This window comes from Oculina patagonica, chromosome 12 (assembly GCF_052425735.1).
Source record: "Oculina patagonica isolate OP01 chromosome 12, crgOcupat, whole genome shotgun sequence".
Lineage (NCBI taxonomy): Eukaryota > Metazoa > Cnidaria > Anthozoa > Scleractinia > Oculinidae > Oculina > Oculina patagonica.
The window spans coordinates 17,365,429-17,385,548 of record NC_135769.1 but is presented as its reverse complement, the minus strand read 5'-3'; the positions used below and the strand labels follow the sequence as shown (position 1 = coordinate 17,385,548).

Below are 20,120 nucleotides of genomic sequence, written 5' to 3'. Positions count from 1 at the left end.
CAAAACAGTGTTTTGTAAGGAAAACAGGTTCTTTACCCTCCTTTGAATAGTATGAAAACTGGCTCGGCCTATCCTTTTGGAATTTCCAATAGCCTTTATGTTAAGGGTGTTTCACAACTAAAGATTAACCTTGTCATGCATATGCCTTGGAATCACGATTGGATTGTCAATGGAACTGCTAGGAACAACCTCAACATGCATTAACAAGTTTGCTGATGTCTAACAAAAAGGCTACAATGCTAAGCATGGCAGAAATTCCAGAGGCATGGGGTCACAGGGTCTAGGGATATTTTAAAAACTTATTTATTTAACTTATTTTGGTCCACAAAGTATGTAACACTGACCAAGAGACCATGAAAAAGTATTCATAAGCAAGTCAATGAAATACAAAAACAAAACAGAACAACAAATTTTTAGTTTTAAGCTGACTAATGATTTATAAAAAATGTTTGTAGTGGCAAATCTAATTACTTTGGAAATAATATACAAAGAAGCTGCTTATGTCAGTGAATACCACTAGCAATAGTAACATCATATAGTCTGATGGAGCTTAATGAGGATTCCAGCTGACAATGAGAGCCTGGGATGCTGCCAGAATCCTTTAAATACTCCACACACACATTTATTGCATTCTATATTATGCAGTTCCAGAAATATCCATACCCACCCAATGGAAGGTCAAATTATGAGAAAACCAAGGAGGAAGGAGGGTCTCAAAAGCCAAAATTTTAAAATTAAAGTATAGTGCTTAACTGGGATTTTCCAGAGGTGTGGGGGATTTAAGCCGAAACACCCTCTGTGAGAGGGATATGGATATTTTCCATCACGATACATTTTTCATAACATGTCATAAAGTTACCTGGTACTAGAAGATTTGGTTCAACGTGAGATCCTGTATGGCTTACATTGTAGTTAGCCTGGCAAACATAATCCATGATTCATTAAGACTTGTTTCATTGAGCCCTTCACTGAATAAACGGTTGCTAAAGCTACCATTTTTAACATTGATCGCCAGCTTCGTTCGCCATCTTGAAAATTGCCCAGAAGATACTGGTAACTAGTGTCTTTCCCAGGGCCCTCTCGTTCAACCCATCTGTCCTCGAGATGTATTTTGGGAAATTTTCAAGATGGACGAAAAACTTATAAAGAAAAGGAAGAGAACTCGTGCAAAAATTGATGTTAAATTATTGAGAAGTTTCGAAATGGATCACACGCAGGTAACCTAAGCCTTTTAACTTTGTAAGGTATGTTTTAAAATGAGGTAAAACAAAGCAGATAATGGAAATTAAGGAATGCTTTGCATGAGGAAAGAATAATTTCTTGTTCATGTGTACTGAACACTTTGTAAACATAAAATAAGCTTATGGCCATTTCTTTTCGCTGTTTTTGCTGGACTGAGAATGATGAAGAGCTTAACTTGATCCTCCTTTCTTTTGTAGAAATCAAGGTGTCTCTTACAGGACTGAGGAACAGCTGTCTTTGCGAAAAGGCATCAGCCAGTTCATTTACATGTACACGAAATTAAAATGGATTTATCCCAAGGAAAAGAAAAGGCAATTGGTGTTTTCATTTCTGATAGTGACAACAAACAGTTGGGCTGGATTCCAAGGAAAACCATCAGTGAGGTGCAGAGGATGGGCCAGTGGAAGACTTGAAGATAAGTCTGATATTTTTTCAAGGAGAAAGAAATCTCATTTCATTTCAGTAAAATTGATTGTGTCATAAAAGTCTCCTCAGCTGGGTTGTAATTCGTCAGACTCCTTTTTTGTTCTAGTTGTTTGAAAAACATTGGCACAGACTGTCAGAAACAGACTGTCAGAACATTTCTTTTTATTAATTCTGCAGTCAATGACAATAATTCATGCTATGTGATTTGATAATGATTATGCTCACCAGTCAATTAAAGCATAGTGTTGTTGAATTAAAAAAATATCCTACCTGTGTTTATACAACAGTTACATTAAATTGTCTATTCATGATTGCTTTATTTACATTAGTTTCTCTTTTTCATTTATTTATTATTCTGTCAGCTACTTATGTAGCTATAATAATATTATGATGATGATGATGATCATTCATCATCATACAACCACCTAATGGGATAGTTTGGTGTCTGGATGCTAGATAATTAATTAAGAACATGAATCACTATCAATACTTAAGCTTGTCCAATTAGGACAAGTAACTGAACAACATGGAGCCTCATTATATATTCAAGACATACAAAAACTCCATGGCATTTTTTGCTTCTAGGGCATATTATAATTATGTTTTAACCGGTATCGCCTCAACATTTTTTGCTTGTCAGGCATATTATAATTGTGTTTTAACCGGTATCGCCTCAACATTGCGTAGGTCATTTTTCCTTAACTCGCCTTAACTCGCAACTGTTAGGTAAGCTCATTTTTTCCTTAACTCGCCTAAACTCGCATTAACTCGCACAATCTCGCAGCGAGTTAAGGTCCCAGAGTAGGCCTAATTAGAACTGGGCAATGAGAAGACTAACGTAACATGAAGTTTAGAGAATAAACATTATTAGACGGATGGCTTTCTTATGTAAAATCTATTTAAAGGGTTCAATGTTGTTTTTGTTAGTGTTGCCCCAAACTAGAAAACTATAAGAAAGAAATGGGGGAATAATTGTGTGATAAAGCTGAGTAAGTACTCTTGTATTAACAAAGTATCTTGCTAAATACTACACCAACTAGCTAGAAACCTCTTTTGGTATTTGCTGAACATAATCTGTCCAATGGCTGAGCCTAGTTTAGCAAGTTGGTTACATTACAGTCGATCACAGAATCAAAGCTTCCGTTTTCATCAACAGGGCAAAATAAACAGGGCGAAATAAGCAGGAGTACAAACATTACTTATAGTCCATGAGCCAGAGCCCCCAAATTGGATCGTCGTTATCATCCGGGGGGAATAAGATCCGGAAGTTGTAGGTCAATACGTTTTCCATGAGTAAGCAAGGAAAAATCAGGTGATAATAGGTTCTCGTTGTAAACATCACATGTGCAAATTCACGTTCTTCACACAATGCGAAGTCCGAGTAGTCCTGGGCACTAATTCATGGGGATTTAGCGGGAAGTGATATTCTTCTCACGATTTAGTTTTGCGCACGCTCTGATTGGCTAAAATTTATGTTTTATCAGAATTTGTATCAAAACTGTGAAATCTTGTCCGAAACTTTCTTATGAAAAAGCTGGCCATACGAACAATAAGCCTTTTATTTTGTCACCAAGTGTAAAAATGGATATGACGTCAGACCCATGAGATCACGCCACTCTCACCAGAGACCAAACTTTTAATTGAAAATTTTAATTTACGTAAATGTTTCATTACGATTTCAACTGACCTTAAAATATTTAAAAGAGAAGACAGTTTGAAAAAGAAGGAATGTCTCGGACTGCTGCATACGACTGACTGATCGATGGTGCGCAACGCTAGTACTGTGCTAGTGGATTCCGCCAAAAAAATAAACCTACGCCATTGAGGTATTCGTTGAAAAATGTTACGTTCTTCGTCGAGTAAACAACCCGAATCACCCCAAACTATGGAGAATGTACGAACAAAAAAAGAAAGGAACCCGTCGAACAATCTGCGCCATAACACTCATACCGATCTTAACTCTGGTGATTTTTCTCGTTGTGTGGAGACCGCTCTTTCTTCCGTATTTCTTCAGATACTCAAGGTTGATTATTTCAGAAGCTATGAACTTTGAGCAGAGGCGTGAAGAGAACAAAATGGAGCTGGCCGACAAGGAATGGAGAATGTATCAAATTGAAAGTCGTTTTGGCCAAGATTGGTGCAAAGAGAACGTGAAATCTAGAAGCGACGTTACATGGCTGACCATCGTGGTCGACGAGAATTTTGCTTCCGCTGCGTTGGTTCTTGGTCACTCAATACGCACGTTTTCTTGCCAGAAGAACATGATCGCGTTAATTTCGGAAACAGTGAGCGAGGCTACACGGAAAGCGCTTCAAAGCGTTGGTTGGAACACTCGTTTGGTTGAAGAAATGGACTGTAACTGGCTGGATGCTAAATTGGGTGGTGACCGCAACAGTGGGTGGCTTGGGAAGCCACTTGGATACAGAATAAAGGGAACACACACTCGATTCCACGCCTGGAACTACACAGAATTTTCCAAAATCATTTATGTTGATGCTGATTACATATTGATGACAAACATTGATCGACTGTTCGACATTCCAGACGACTTTGCTGCTGCACCTTGTGCCCGACCAGGAATAGTGGATCCATGCTTCAATGCAGGACTCCTGGTTTTCAGACCAGACACCAAGTACTACCAGGAAATTATGGACCTGTGGCGGGAAACAACAAAAATAGATACTTGTCCTGATGCTGATGCTGGTAACTGGAAGGTACTACCCTTTTCATTCAACATCAGACTCATTATCTACAGACCCCTGAACTCTTTCCATTTTGCCGGTGGTCCACGCTACCATCCACCTAAGCCATGGTCCGCAAAATGTAGACCAAGCAGGAAAGAAGCCAGAGATTATGACAGACCAATTCTAGTTGCTGATGATATGATATATATTTTCTGGAAGAATTTATATGAACTGTTAGAGAGGTATAATTTAGAGGACTGGTGGAGATCTACAAAGTTGTTCCGACCAGCCCAGGAGTTTGGCGCTGTTCCTTATGCTGACTGTAACGACCACATTGAGGATGATTGAAATGTAGGAAGATGAAAGAAGTTTGAGGTCTCGTGTAGCTTTTGTAGTATTGTTCCAACATCCTTTTTGACATCCATTTGAACTTAAAATTTTGAACACGGTTTTTGCCATGCTTGCGCTCTCAAAGACTCTAAAGACGGAAAAGAAGGTCTGTGTTTGCCTCGGTCGATTTGTGGTCGAATTTCCTTGTAAATAAGGTTTTCAAGAACAAGTTGTTAGTGAAAGCAAAAAATTGTTCTAATATTGTATTCCTTTGTCACTATTTTTTTGTGAGTTTCGATTATATCTTCAATTTTTTTCGCTCCTTCAATTGCAGATCGTGGGAAAATGTTATTTTCAGAGTGGTCAGCAGCAACAACAACATGCAACAACAACCAATTATTTGTAACATGAATTAAAATATGATTATTTACAACATTTTTTATCTAAACTAGAAAATGGTAACTGGACATCTAAAATAACTCTGAGAGCTATAACTAAGAGAGACAATAGAATAAAAAAGCTAAGTAAAAGTTTACATATCAGAACTTTGAGAGGTTTGTAAATACAACAGACTATTGTAGTAAAAAATACAGGAAGGCAAAATAAAATATTACAGAATATGTTGGTAGCCTAGTGTCCATTTCATTCCAAAATTTTCGTCCAATAAATCCGCTAAATATTGACTTAACCATAATCTGTGCGAAAATTAGACCTAGATGTAAAGGATTCGAAAATCCCTAGAACATGTAGAAGACTACCAAATCGAAAGTCGATGATGCATAACATAAAAGATTTAGAGTCAAATGAGATCGTGAAAGCAGGGGCGGATCCAGGATTTCAAAAGGGGGGGGGGGTGGATGGCAGACCATTAGGGCCTAACCCTAACCCTAACCCTAACCCTAAGTGGCGGCAGACGGCGAAACGTGGCGTAACAACAACCAGCATGAGCGAGAGTTAATTTTTCTTTATTTATTTATTTTCTATTTCAAATAAAGTGACATTTCGAATTTTTTTTTACTGAAAAATGGGGGGTGGATATCCACCCTATCCACCCCCCCTGTATCCGCCCCTGGAAAGGACCCTTGTCACCCTCCGCCATTTTCGATGCCATCGAAATTATAAAAATTGTCCGGCGAAGCAAAACCTTGTTGCATTGCTGTAAGTTGTGTTACTGGAAGTCTGTTTAATAAAATTTAGCAGTTTCACAGTGATCTCTTTCGTTTAGACACGCTCCGCGAAAAATATAGTACCGAAATTCCCGTATGTAAAACAAAAACAATGGCTGACCAGGGTCCTTGAGGGTTTACTTATTAGAACTGGGCGATGACAACATTAGTGTGAGCATCAAGTTGAGAGAATAAACATTATTAGACAAATGGCTTTCTTTTGTAACATTTATTTAACGCTGTTTTTGTAAGTTTTGCCCCAAACTAGACAACAATAAGAAACAAAGAAAGTGGGGAATAATTGTTTGATAAAGCTGAGTAAGTATTCTTGTATTAACAAAGTGCCTTACCTTGCACATTACACCAACTAGCTAGAAACCTTAGGGTTAGGGTTAGGGTTAGGGTTAGGGTTAGGGTTTTGAACTTTTTGTAAACGTTTCATCGGTATAGATTGTAAACAGTTAGCTCAGCCACGTAGGGCCAGCTGTGGTACCACAGTTTGAAACGTGGTTTAGAGAGATTTACCCTGATTTGGCTTTTAGTTTATCGATACGTTACAATACGGATAAAAGATCAATGTAACGTCTTCCCGCGCGCGCTTACCCCCTTTTTTTCTAGCTTACTCTTCGCGAAATAATGATCTCTCTAAGGGGTCTGTCACTGTGCCCCTGACGAGAATGGCAGACTTTCTGAGCTTTCATGACAATCTACTCCGATCCAGGAAAACTTATTAGTGAGCTCACTATTATAAACTAACAATGGTAATTTACCTAAACGATAAAATTAAATAGGGACAACAAATCACTACTAAGTAAACCAGCATAGCCACTCATTGCGTCGGTTACTTGCACAAACATAACTATTAGGACTTTTTTCTTTACCATCTAGTCAGTAAACCCTCTAGTCAGTCAGTCTTATGGATGGTTTTCTGCACTTTCGACCTTCGTCTGCTCAGTCTGTTTGTTCAGACCTTTCACGTGCTTATGCACATGTTTGGCTGTTCACTCGGCAGTTCATTGGAATCGTTGTTTCTGCAGTCTTCATATCCGTTACTTACATGAACAGTAAAAGCCGAAATATTAAAACCTATAGAGTTCCGAAACTTTTTGGTTTTAATATCATAAATGGCATGCCACAGCGTTGGAACTATTCCTTCGCTTAGGAAAATCAAAATAACAAATTTTTTAAGTGCTACATAAAATTGACAGGAAGACTTCCTGTTTTAGGTATAAGTAATATCATGTAGGTATATGAAAAGGATACCTTTTTAAAAAAAAAAAAGGTTTATGAAAGGGGTACCTTTTCTGTCAAAATGGTACATAAAAGAGTAAGGGGTTGGACCTCGGGGCGGAGCCTCCTCCCCATACAAAACTTTGTTGAGTGCCCCCCCCCCCCCCCCCCGGGGATAAAAAGACTTGCAGTGGGTGTTGCACTCGGCACTGGTCTTGAAGTCTTTGGTCACCGACAATAAGCTGTAAGCTTATTTCTTTTTTCCCATGTAACTGGCACACATGGAAATACAGGTAACTCATGTAAGTCATAATAAATGCTTTGTGCAGCTTTTTGCGGTGTTCACGAAGATCACAACTTGATTTTCTATGCAACCACATTATTTTTTGTCACTGGAGTCCTGAATCTCGCCTTGTAAAATCGCCAATTCATGTGTCCAGTTCATTATTTCAACCCCAAATCTCGCTCCCTTTTCCATCAAAAATCCTGAATCTTGGCCTTCAAATAAGTCAAATCTTGGATCCTGTAGAACTTATTGTGGATCCCCTATGTTTTCTAACTGTTGCGGAAATTGAATTCTAGAATAACAGGTCAACATCAAGGCAGAAAAGTTTTGACAATTTGATTGATTCAAGTCAATTTGTTAATTATAAGTGCTATAGTCAAATCGTCTCACTTTGGGTGTATCAGACAACCTTCCCATTCCAAATTAAAACTTGGTATTTCCAACTGCATACCAGTCCTCCTGAGATTAAAGTAGGGCTGCAACGATACACCGGTGCACCGGTGAATCGCGATATTTTTTGTCAAGATACGAATATCGGTATTTGAACAAAATATCGCAGTATCGTGAAACAATAAAATATTCTTCAGCAACTTTCAGAAATTACTGTTTTTACTGTTTTTTAACCCAAGTCAAAGCCCTCAATAGCGATTTGTTAACCTGTGGGACAAGGAAGTTCCATTCTGCTTCACTTCCGATCATATATTCTTTAAAGATGCGACAATTAGTTGTCGACTGACACAGCCTTGTGTGCCCACAAGCAAAAACATGCGGTTCCTGAAAAATTCACTTTGCAAATAAGTTTCGCTGCTGATACAGTGGAAAAAACTGAGTTACCAACAGAAATTAGTAAAATTATAACACTTGTCAGTTTTATGTAATGTTGTATCGTATCGTGTATCGTATCGTGGCACTTGTATCGAGGTACGTATCGTATTGTGAGAAAATGTATCGTTGCAACCCTAGATTAAAGCCAACTAACGGTTAGTGATGATATGCAAATACCGTTGGTGTTGGCGGGCCACCCTATTTATTTGTGACTGTGGTGAGACAGTGTTTTATCAGGATATCCAAACACCAAGAAGAGAGTTGAAAATACGACGCGCAGCGGAGTATTTTTTGATGAAATTAGAGGTTTTTGGATAGCCGATGAAACATTGTCTTGAGTGTTTAAGAGGAAATCCGCCAGGACTTCGAGTAGTTATTGGACAAAATTATGTACCAAAACTATTTACACCTGATTGCAAGCTTTTGTGTTACTGCTTCAAATATCTTATCGAAAGAAATCTTTTCTACAACACCAAACATCGAAAACTAATTTCAAAGTTCCACTGAATTCCCATGAATTGCTTAAAAGATGTGAGCTTTTGCCCATAGCTTGTGAACTTTGAATATCATTTTCTCAGACTCTGATAAGAAATTGTTGTACCAGAATTATTTCCACCTTATTGCAAAATTTTTTGTTACTGCTTCAAATATCTTATCAAAAGAAATCTTTTCTAACAACACCAAACATCGAAAACAAATTTCGAAGTTCCGCTGAATTCCACTGAATCGCTTAAGACGAATTTCCAAAATGGCTACACGTGAGATTTTGCCTATACCTTGTGAACTTTGAAATTCATTTTCTCAGACTCTGATAAGAAATTGTTGTTGGTGTATATCACGGATAATTACTTACATCTTTATCTTTTATTAAGGGTAGGAAATAACGCAATAGGATTTAAATTATTCTGGTACTTGATTTTTGTCCAACTTTTATAAATATTACTCGACTTCCTAGTGGATTCCATCTTAATATATCTTCTCAATCAAAACCAAAACTATGGAGTAAATGGAAAAATAAAATCGTAAAAATCTATGCCAATAAAGACTGGGTATCCAAATCTCCTTAACGGTTATGATTTTCTTTGTTTTAATTTGATGATGGTATTAATGAGTTTGAGAAGGACTGTTCAAGATCTTCAAGCCCCTACCAAAGATCCTTTAAAAGGATATTTTGGTAGATTTTTTGAATCTTGAAAGATTTCTTGACATGCCATTAACCATGATTTGATTAAAAAAAATAGGCCTTAAATCATAACCATGATTGTTTTTGTTCTCTTCTATGAAATTGAGCAAGATGTCAAATCAGATGGGGTGTGCTTCCTGATATTCATTGTCCAATCTGTAATGCATGATGTGTTTGACGTAAGAGTTTGTAACAATAATAATCGTTCGGTTAAAAGCACAAATATATTGGCCTTTGGCCTTATTGTCTATTAAACATGTCGTAGAAATTAATCACAGGTGTATTAAATAAACAAACCACTTTCTGGCTTGCTGATTTGCTGAAGGATAATGATGGGGCGTGCTGCTTGATATTAATTGTCTAATTTCGTATCGCATGATGTATTTGACGTGAGTGTTAGTGACAATTATATTGGCTCTTGGACGCTGAATATTTGTCGCAGAAATTAATCAAAGGTGTTTAAGATAAACAAATTTCTGGTTTGCTGATATGTTGGGGAATAATGCTGGGGCATGCTGCCTAATAATGTTGCCCAATTTTGTCCGCATGATGTGTTTGACGTGAGAGTATGTAACGGTTATCAGAGGGTAAAAAGCATGAATATTGGACTTTGGACAATAATGAAATATTGTTCTGGTAAACATGTTGTAGAAGTTAATCAGAGGTGTAAAAAATTAAACAAACCCCTTTTATGGCTGATATGCTGGAGGATAAGGCCCTTGCTGCCCTTGGTTAAAAGATTTTCCTCCAAATTTCAGTTGCCTTCGAAGCATCGCCTCTCTGCCAACTGTTCAATTTTTTGGACAATCTGTCGGCCTGGGGCATTACTGGGGCATTATCCTGCAATTATATCAGTCTGACCAAGTTAAGGGCTTATCATCTTGAGGGCAAAATGACCTACATTCATATCAAATAATAGCAATAATGACATCTTCAGTCCATAAAAATAGTCATATACTTAAAACAACATGACTCCAAACTGTCATCGACTACATGTGTACCCGGCAAGATGAATTGTGGATTATTGCTAATGGATAAAAATCAATAATATTTTTTCTGTAAGTTCGATTGTTATTAATCAATATCGAGTGCTATCGAATTGTATCGAATGATTTTCGATATCGATTTCTATTGATTAATTACTACGCCTGTTGTGTTGTTTGGCGTTTGCGTGACCTTGCCGTTCTGCCGTTATTAAATGTGAACCAGGCGTTAGAGATTTGTTATTCTTCATAAATAATACATAAAATACGAGAAATATTGCCCGATGATTCAATTGTTATTAAGCTTGCTCTTCTAAAGCAGCGTAATTTTCGGTCAAGTCTTCCAGGTGGCAGGGTTTTCTACAGTGAAGGTCTTCCCTCTTTCCCTAATAATATCCAAGAACTTTAAGCTTATATTTCACGTACCTTCGGACTCGTTTTCTTCCCCAAAATCTGAAGAACAGAGCAATAACACAACTTTCCAACCAGTAGAAAACGATAGACGCTTGGCAGTTTTCGAAGAGTTTAAAGTGAAAAATGTTCTCCACAATTAAAACAACCGCAAACAGCAACGTCCATACAAACGTATAAACGCTACTGTGCTCTTTGAGACCCTTTTTGTGCGCCAAATTTTCGTCACTGTCTGCGGCCGTCGAAATGCCATCATGAAAGGCGCCATTCGCGAAAATATCCCGGCGCGGATCCTTATGATACTCGCGATGTGTACGTTCTTGCATTCTCTCGTATAGCTCCATTCCGTATACGACTTAAGTTCCAACGTATCGAGTCCGGAAGTTGTAGGTCAATAAGTTTTCCATGAGTAAGCAAGGAAAAATCAGGTGATAATAGGTTCTCGTTGTAAACATCACAGACATGTGCAAATTCACGTTCTTCCCACAATGCGAAGTCCGAGTAGTCCTGGGCACTAATTCGTGGGGATTTCGCGGGAAGTGATAATTTCTCTCACGATTTAGTTTTGCGCACGCTCTGATTGGCTAAAATTTATGTTGTATCAGAATTTATATAAAAACTGTGAAATCTTGTGCAAAACTTTCTCATGAAAAAGCTGGCCATTTGAACAATAAGCATTGTATTTTGTTACTTAGTGTAAAAACGGATATGACGTCAGAGCAGTAAGATCACGCCACTCTCACCAGCGAACAAACTTTTAATTGAAAATTTTAATTTACGTAAATCATTAAAGACTTCCTAAAACGTTGCTAGTGCCATTTCTTGTTTTCCTACAGTGTTTGATTACGCTTTCAACGAACCTTAAAATATTTAAAAGAGAAGAAAGTTTGAAAAAGAAGGAATGTCTCGGACTGATGCACACGACTGACTGATCGATGGTGCGCAACGCTAGTGGATTCCGCCAAAAAAAAATAAACCTGCGTCATTGAGATATTCGTTGAAAAATGTTACGTTCTTCGTCAAGTAAACAATCCGAATCACACCAAACTATGGAGAATGTACGAACAAGAAAGAAAGGAACCCGTCGAACAATCTTCGCCATAACACTCATTCCGATCTTAACTGTGGTGATTTTTCTCGTTGTGTGGAGACCGCTCATTCTTGCGTATTTCTTTAGATACACGAGGTTGATTATTTCAGAAGCTACGAATTATGAGCAGAGGCGTGAGGAGAGCAAAATGGAGTTGGCTCACAAGGAATGGAGAATGTATCAAATTGAAAGTCGTTTTGGCCAAGATTGGTGCAAAGAGAACGTGAAATCTAGAAGCGACGTTACATGGCTGACCATCGTGGTCGACGAGAATTTTGCTTCCGCTGCGTTGGTTCTTGGTCACTCAATACGCACGTTTTCTTGCCAGAAGAACATGATCGCGTTAATTTCGGAAACAGTGAGCGAGGCTACACGGAAAGCGCTTCAAAGCGTTGGTTGGAACACTCGTTTGGTTGAAGAAATGGACTGTAACTGGCTGGATGCTAAATTGGGTGGTGACCGCAACAGTGGGTGGCTTGGGAAGCCACTTGGATACAGAATAAAGGGAACACACACTCGATTCCACGCCTGGAACTACACAGAATTTTCCAAAATCATTTATGTTGATGCTGATTACATATTGATGACAAACATTGATCGACTGTTCGACATTCCAGACGACTTTGCTGCTGCACCTTGTGCCCGACCAGGAATAGTGGATCCATGCTTCAATGCAGGACTCCTGGTTTTCAGACCAGACACCAAGTACTACCAGGAAATTATGGACCTGTGGCTGGAAACAACAAAAATAGATACTTGTCCTGATGATCAAGTTTTGCTGTGGCATTATTATGCTGATGCTGGTAACTGGAAGGCACTACCCTTTTCATTCAACATCAGACTCATTATCTACAGACCCCTGAACTCTTTCCATTTTGCCGGTGGTCCACGCTACCATCCACCTAAGCCATGGTCCGCAAAATGTAGACCAAGCAGGAAAGAAGCCAGAGATTATGACAGACCAATTCTAGTTGCTGATGATATGATATATATTTTCTGGAAGAATTTATATGAACTGTTAGAGAGGTATAATTTAGAGGACTGGTGGAGATCTACAAAGTTGTTCCGACCAGCCCAGGAGTTTGGCGCTGTTCCTTATGCTGACTGTAACGACCACATTGAGGATGATTGAAATGTAGGAAGATGAAAGAAGTTTGAGGTTTCGTGTAGCTTTTGTAGTATTGTCCCAACATCCTTTTTGACATCCATTTGAACTTAAAATTTTGAACACGGTTTTTGCCATGCTTGCGCTCTCAAAGACTCTAAAGACGGAAAAGAAGGTCTGTGTTTTTGTCGGTCGATTTGTGGTCGAATTTCCTTGTAAATAAGGTTTTCAAGAACAAGTTGTTAGTGAAAGCAAAAAATTGTTCTAATATTGTATTCCTTTGTCACTATTTTTTTGTGAGTTTCGATTATATCTTCAATTTTTTTCGCTCCTTCAATTGCAGATCGTGGTCAGCAGTAAGAACAACATGAAACAACAACCAATTGTGGTCAGCAGCAACAACAACATGCAACAACAACCAATTATTTGTAACATGAATTAAAATATGATTATTTACAACATTTTTTATCTAAACTAGAAAATGGAAACTGGACATCTAAAATAACTCTGAGAGCTATAACTAAGAGAGACAATAGAATAAAAAAGCTAAGTAAAAGTTTACATATCAGAACTTTGAGAGGTTTGTAAATACAACAGACTATTGTAGTAAAAAATACAGGAAGGCAAAATAAAATATTACAGAATATGTTGGTAGCCTAGTGTCCATTTCATTCCAAAATTTTCGTCCAATAAATCCGCTAAATATTGACTTAACCATAATCTGTGCGAAAATTAGACCTAGATGTAAAGGATTCGAAAATCCCTAGAACATGTAGAAGACTACTACTATTCTTTGGCTAAAATCCATAGACATAAATATTGACTTTTTAAATGATTACGATATCATTTTCGGCCTAGCTCAAAAGAATCTCAATTGGACCCTTCTAAATCATATTATTATTATTGGTAAACAGGTCATTTACTCTAACCGGCTCAAGAATATTCTACCCCTTTTACCACATGTTATCATAAAAATAAAATACATTGAATCAATTGAGCGATCCATTGCCCTAAAAAATAACAAACTGAAAACTCACGTTGAAAAGTGGAAGCCAATTATCAACTCTCTGTAATATAATGTATAAGATTATTAAGTTTTTTGGAAATTAGGTGTTTAACATGTACCGTAATTACTTTTGTAACGTATAACGTAAGTATTGTAGTATGTTTGTGTAACATAATATAATGTACTGTGCAATGTAATATATGTAGGGTTAAACAAATGTAATGTACTGTAGTGTAAGTCTTCTAAAGCATTAAATTAAAAAAAAAAAAAAAAAAAAAAAAAAAAAATGTAGAAGACTACCAAATCGAAAGTCGATGATGCATAACATAAAAGATTTAGAGTCAAATGAGATCGTGAAAGCAGGGGCGGATCCAGGATTTCAAAAGGGGGGGGGGGGTGGATGGCAGACCATTAGGGCCTAACCCTAACCCTAACCCTAAGTGGCGGCAGACGGCGAAACGTGGCGTAACAACAACCAGCATGAGCGAGAGTTAATTTTTCTTTATTTATTTATTTTCTATTTCAAATAAAGTGACATTTCGAATTTTTTTTTACTGAAAAATGGGGGGTGGATATCCACCCTATCCACCCCCCCTGTATCCGCCCCTGGAAAGGACCCTTGTCACCCTCCGCCATTTTCGATGCCATCGAAATTATAAAAATTGTCCGGCGAAGCAAAACCTTGTTGCATTGCTGTAAGTTGTGTTACTGGAAGTCTGTTTAATAAAATTTAGCAGTTTCACAGTGATCTCTTTCGTTTAGACACGCTCCGCGAAAAATATAGTACCGAAATTCCCGTATGTAAAACAAAAACAATGGCTGACCAGGGTCCTTGAGGGTTTACTTATTAGAACTGGGCGATGACAACATTAGTGTGAGCATCAAGTTGAGAGAATAAACATTATTAGACAAATGGCTTTCTTTTGTAACATTTATTTAACGCTGTTTTTGTAAGTTTTGCCCCAAACTAGACAACAATAAGAAACAAAGAAAGTGGGGAATAATTGTTTGATAAAGCTGAGTAAGTATTCTTGTATTAACAAAGTGCCTTACCTTGCACATTACACCAACTAGCTAGAAACCTTAGGGTTAGGGTTAGGGTTAGGGTTAGGGTTAGGGTTTTGAACTTTTTGTAAACGTTTCATCGGTATAGATTGTAAACAGTTAGCTCAGCCACGTAGGGCCAGCTGTGGTACCACAGTTTGAAACGTGGTTTAGAGAGATTTACCCTGATTTGGCTTTTAGTTTATCGATACGTTACAATACGGATAAAAGATCAATGTAACGTCTTCCCGCGCGCGCTTACCCCCTTTTTTTTCTAGCTTACTCTTCGCGAAATAATGATCTCTCTAAGGGGTCTGTCACTGTGCCCCTGACGAGAATGGCAGACTTTCTGAGCTTTCATGACAATCTACTCCGATCCAGGAAAACTTATTAGTGAGCTCACTATTATAAACTAACAATGGTAATTTACCTAAACGATAAAATTAAATAGGGACAACAAATCACTACTAAGTAAACCAGCATAGCCACTCATTGCGTCGGTTACTTGCACAAACATAACTATTAGGACTTTTTTCTTTACCATCTAGTCAGTAAACCCTCTAGTCAGTCAGTCTTATGGATGGTTTTCTGCACTTTCGACCTTCGTCTGCTCAGTCTGTTTGTTCAGACCTTTCACGTGCTTATGCACATGTTTGGCTGTTCACTCGGCAGTTCATTGGAATCGTTGTTTCTGCAGTCTTCATATCCGTTACTTACATGAACAGTAAAAGCCGAAATATTAAAACCTATAGAGTTCCGAAACTTTTTGGTTTTAATATCATAAATGGCATGCCACAGCGTTGGAACTATTCCTTCGCTTAGGAAAATCAAAATAACAAATTTTTTAAGTGCTACATAAAATTGACAGGAAGACTTCCTGTTTTAGGTATAAGTAATATCATGTAGGTATATGAAAAGGATACCTTTTTAAAAAAAAAAAGGTTTATGAAAGGGGTACCTTTTCTGTCAAAATGGTACATAAAAGAGTAAGGGGTTGGACCTCGGGGCGGAGCCTCCTCCCCATACAAAACTTTGTTGAGTGCCCCCCCCCCCCCCCCGGGGATAAAAAGACTTGCAGTGGGTGTTGCACTCGGCACTGGTCTTGAAGTCTTTGGTCACCGACAATAAGCTGTAAGCTTATTTCTTTTTTCCCATGTAACTGGCACACATGGAAATACAGGTAACTCATGTAAGTCATAATAAATGCTTTGTGCAGCTTTTTGCGGTGTTCACGAAGATCACAACTTGATTTTCTATGCAACCACATTATTTTTTGTCACTGGAGTCCTGAATCTCGCCTTGTAAAATCGCCAATTCATGTGTCCAGTTCATTATTTCAACCCCAAATCTCGCTCCCTTTTCCATCAAAAATCCTGAATCTTGGCCTTCAAATAAGTCAAATCTTGGATCCTGTAGAACTTATTGTGGATCCCCTATGTTTTCTAACTGTTGCGGAAATTGAATTCTAGAATAACAGGTCAACATCAAGGCAGAAAAGTTTTGACAATTTGATTGATTCAAGTCAATTTGTTAATTATAAGTGCTATAGTCAAATCGTCTCACTTTGGGTGTATCAGACAACCTTCCCATTCCAAATTAAAACTTGGTATTTCCAACTGCATACCAGTCCTCCTGAGATTAAAGTAGGGCTGCAACGATACACCGGTGCACCGGTGAATCGCGATATTTTTTGTCAAGATACGAATATCGGTATTTGAACAAAATATCGCAGTATCGTGAAACAATAAAATATTCTTCAGCAACTTTCAGAAATTACTGTTTTTACTGTTTTTTAACCCAAGTCAAAGCCCTCAATAGCGATTTGTTAACCTGTGGGACAAGGAAGTTCCATTCTGCTTCACTTCCGATCATATATTCTTTAAAGATGCGACAATTAGTTGTCGACTGACACAGCCTTGTGTGCCCACAAGCAAAAACATGCGGTTCCTGAAAAATTCACTTTGCAAATAAGTTTCGCTGCTGATACAGTGGAAAAAACTGAGTTACCAACAGAAATTAGTAAAATTATAACACTTGTCAGTTTTATGTAATGTTGTATCGTATCGTGTATCGTATCGTGGCACTTGTATCGAGGTACGTATCGTATTGTGAGAAAATGTATCGTTGCAACCCTAGATTAAAGCCAACTAACGGTTAGTGATGATATGCAAATACCGTTGGTGTTGGCGGGCCACCCTATTTATTTGTGACTGTGGTGAGACAGTGTTTTATCAGGATATCCAAACACCAAGAAGAGAGTTGAAAATATGACGCGCAGCGGAGTATTTTTTGATGAAATTAGAGGTTTTTGGATAGCCGATGAAACATTGTCTTGAGTGTTTAAGAGGAAATCCGCCAGGACTTCGAGTAGTTATTGGACAAAATTATGTACCAAAACTATTTACACCTGATTGCAAGCTTTTGTGTTACTGCTTCAAATATCTTATCGAAAGAAATCTTTTCTACAACACCAAACATCGAAAACTAATTTCAAAGTTCCACTGAATTCCCATGAATTGCTTAAAAGATGTGAGCTTTTGCCCATAGCTTGTGAACTTTGAATATCATTTTCTCAGACTCTGATAAGAAATTGTTGTACCAGAATTATTTCCACCTTATTGCAAAATTTTTTGTTACTGCTTCAAATATCTTATCAAAAGAAATCTTTTCTAACAACACCAAACATCGAAAACAAATTTCGAAGTTCCGCTGAATTCCACTGAATCGCTTAAGACGAATTTCCAAAATGGCTACACGTGAGATTTTGGCTATACCTTGTGAACTTTGAAATTCATTTTCTCAGACTCTGATAAGAAATTGTTGTTGGTGTATATCACGGATAATTACTTACATCTTTATCTTTTATTAAGGGTAGGAAATAACGCAATAGGATTTAAATTATTCTGGTACTTGATTTTTGTCCAACTTTTATAAATATTACTCGACTTCCTAGTGGATTCCATCTTAATATATCTTCTCAATCAAAACCAAAACTATGGAGTAAATGGAAAAATAAAATCGTAAAAATCTATGCCAATAAAGACTGGGTATCCAAATCTCCTTAACGGTTATGATTTTCTTTGTTTTAATTTGATGATGGTATTAATGAGTTTGAGAAGGACTGTTCAAGATCTTCAAGCCCCTACCAAAGATCCTTTAAAAGGATATTTTGGTAGATTTTTTGAATCTTGAAAGATTTCTTGACATGCCATTAACCATGATTTGATTAAAAAAAATAGGCCTTAAATCATAACCATGATTGTTTTTGTTCTCTTCTATGAAATTGAACAAGATGTCAAATCAGATGGGGTGTGCTTCCTGATATTCATTGTCCAATCTGTAATGCATGATGTGTTTGACGTAAGAGTTTGTAACAATAATAATCGTTCGGTTAAAAGCACAAATATATTGGCCTTTGGCCTTATTGTCTATTAAACATGTCGTAGAAATTAATCACAGGTGTATTAAATAAACAAACCACTTTCTGGCTTGCTGATTTGCTGAAGGATAATGATGGGGCGTGCTGCTTGATATTAATTGTCTAATTTCGTATCGCATGATGTATTTGACGTGAGTGTTAGTGACAATTATATTGGCTCTTGGACGCTGAATATTTGTCGCAGAAATTAATCAAAGGTGTTTAAGATAAACAAATTTCTGGTTTGCTGATATGTTGGGGAATAATGCTGGGGCATGCTGCCTAATAATGTTGCCCAATTTTGTCCGCATGATGTGTTTGACGTGAGAGTATGTAACGGTTATCAGAGGGTAAAAAGCATGAATATTGGACTTTGGACAATAATGAAATATTGTTCTGGTAAACATGTTGTAGAAGTTAATCAGAGGTGTAAAAAATTAAACAAACCCCTTTTATGGCTGATATGCTGGAGGATAAGGCCCTTGCTGCCCTTGGTTAAAAGATTTTCCTCCAAATTTCAGTTGCCTTCGAAGCATCGCCTCTCTGCCAACTGTTCAATTTTTTGGACAATCTGTCGGCCTGGGGCATTACTGGGGCATTATCCTGCAATTATATCAGTCTGACCAAGTTAAGGGCTTATCATCTTGAGGGCAAAATGACCTACATTCATATCAAATAATAGCAATAATGACATCTTCAGTCCATAAAAATAGTCATATACTTAAAACAACATGACTCCAAACTGTCATCGACTACATGTGTACCCGGCAAGATGAATTGTGGATTATTGCTAATGGATAAAAATCAATAATATTTTTTCTGTAAGTTCGATTGTTATTAATCAATATCGAGTGCTATCGAATTGTATCGAATGATTTTCGATATCGATTTCTATTGATTAATTACTACGCCTGTTGTGTTGTTTGGCGTTTGCGTGACCTTGCCGTTCTGCCGTTATTAAATGTGAACCAGGCGTTAGAGATTTGTTATTCTTCATAAATAATACATAAAATACGAGAAATATTGCCCGATGATTCAATTGTTATTAAGCTTGCTCTTCTAAAGCAGCGTAATTTTCGGTCAAGTCTTCCAGGTGGCAGGGTTTTCTACAGTGAAGGTCTTCCCTCTTTCCCTAATAATATCCAAGAACTTTAAGCTTATATTTCACGTACCTTCGAACTCGTTTTCTTCCCCAAAATCTGAAGAACAGAGCAATAACACAACTTTCCAACCAGTAGAAAACGATAGACGCTTGGCAGTTTTCGAAGAGTTTAAAGTGAAAAATGTTCTCCACAATTAAAACAACCGCAAACAGCAACGTCCATACAAACGTATAAACGCTACTGTGCTCTTTGAGACCCTTTTTGTGCGCCAAATTTTCGTCACTGTCTGCGGCCGTCGAAATGCCATCATGAAAGGCGCCATTCGCGAAAATATCCCGGCGCGGATCCTTATGATACTCGCGATGTGTACGTTCTTGCATTCTCTCGTATAGCTCCATTCCGTATACGACTTAAGTTCCAACGTATCGAGTCCGGAAGTTGTAGGTCAATAAGTTTTCCATGAGTAAGCAAGGAAAAATCAGGTGATAATAGGTTCTCGTTGTAAACATCACAGACATGTGCAAATTCACGTTCTTCCCACAATGCGAACTCCGAGTAGTCCTGGGCACTAATTCGTGGGGATTTCGC

The 20,120-nt window shown here is 37.7% G+C and overlaps 3 protein-coding genes and 1 long non-coding RNA gene across 4 annotated transcripts in view; 3 read left to right on the top strand and 1 right to left on the bottom strand.

Annotated features, from left to right (window-relative positions):
- The window catches only part of LOC144632462 (uncharacterized), a 39,037-nt gene extending 18,975 nt beyond the window's left edge, over positions 1-20,062 (bottom strand). Inside the window, exon 1 of the mRNA XM_078491121.1 lies at positions 19,602-20,062. Within this exon, the coding sequence (XP_078347247.1) occupies positions 19,602-19,930 (329 nt within the window). The 5' untranslated portion in view covers positions 19,931-20,062. The remainder of the gene's footprint in view (positions 1-19,601) is intronic.
- On the top strand, positions 1,052-1,965 carry LOC144632506 (uncharacterized). The gene is made up of 2 exons (XR_013566901.1): positions 1,052-1,217; positions 1,440-1,965. It is a non-coding gene; the product is annotated as an uncharacterized LOC144632506 (long non-coding RNA).
- Positions 3,539-5,288, top strand: LOC144632456 (glycogenin-1-like). Its single transcript, XM_078491112.1, has one exon. The coding sequence runs from the start codon at positions 3,561-3,563 to the stop codon at positions 4,698-4,700; it is 1,140 nt and encodes a 379-aa protein (XP_078347238.1). The 5' UTR covers positions 3,539-3,560; the 3' UTR covers positions 4,701-5,288.
- On the top strand, positions 11,223-13,593 carry LOC144632449 (glycogenin-1-like). The gene has a single exon (XM_078491105.1). The coding sequence runs from the start codon at positions 11,771-11,773 to the stop codon at positions 12,986-12,988; it is 1,218 nt and encodes a 405-aa protein (XP_078347231.1). The 5' UTR covers positions 11,223-11,770; the 3' UTR covers positions 12,989-13,593.
- Positions 20,063-20,120: the final 58 nt, after the last annotated feature.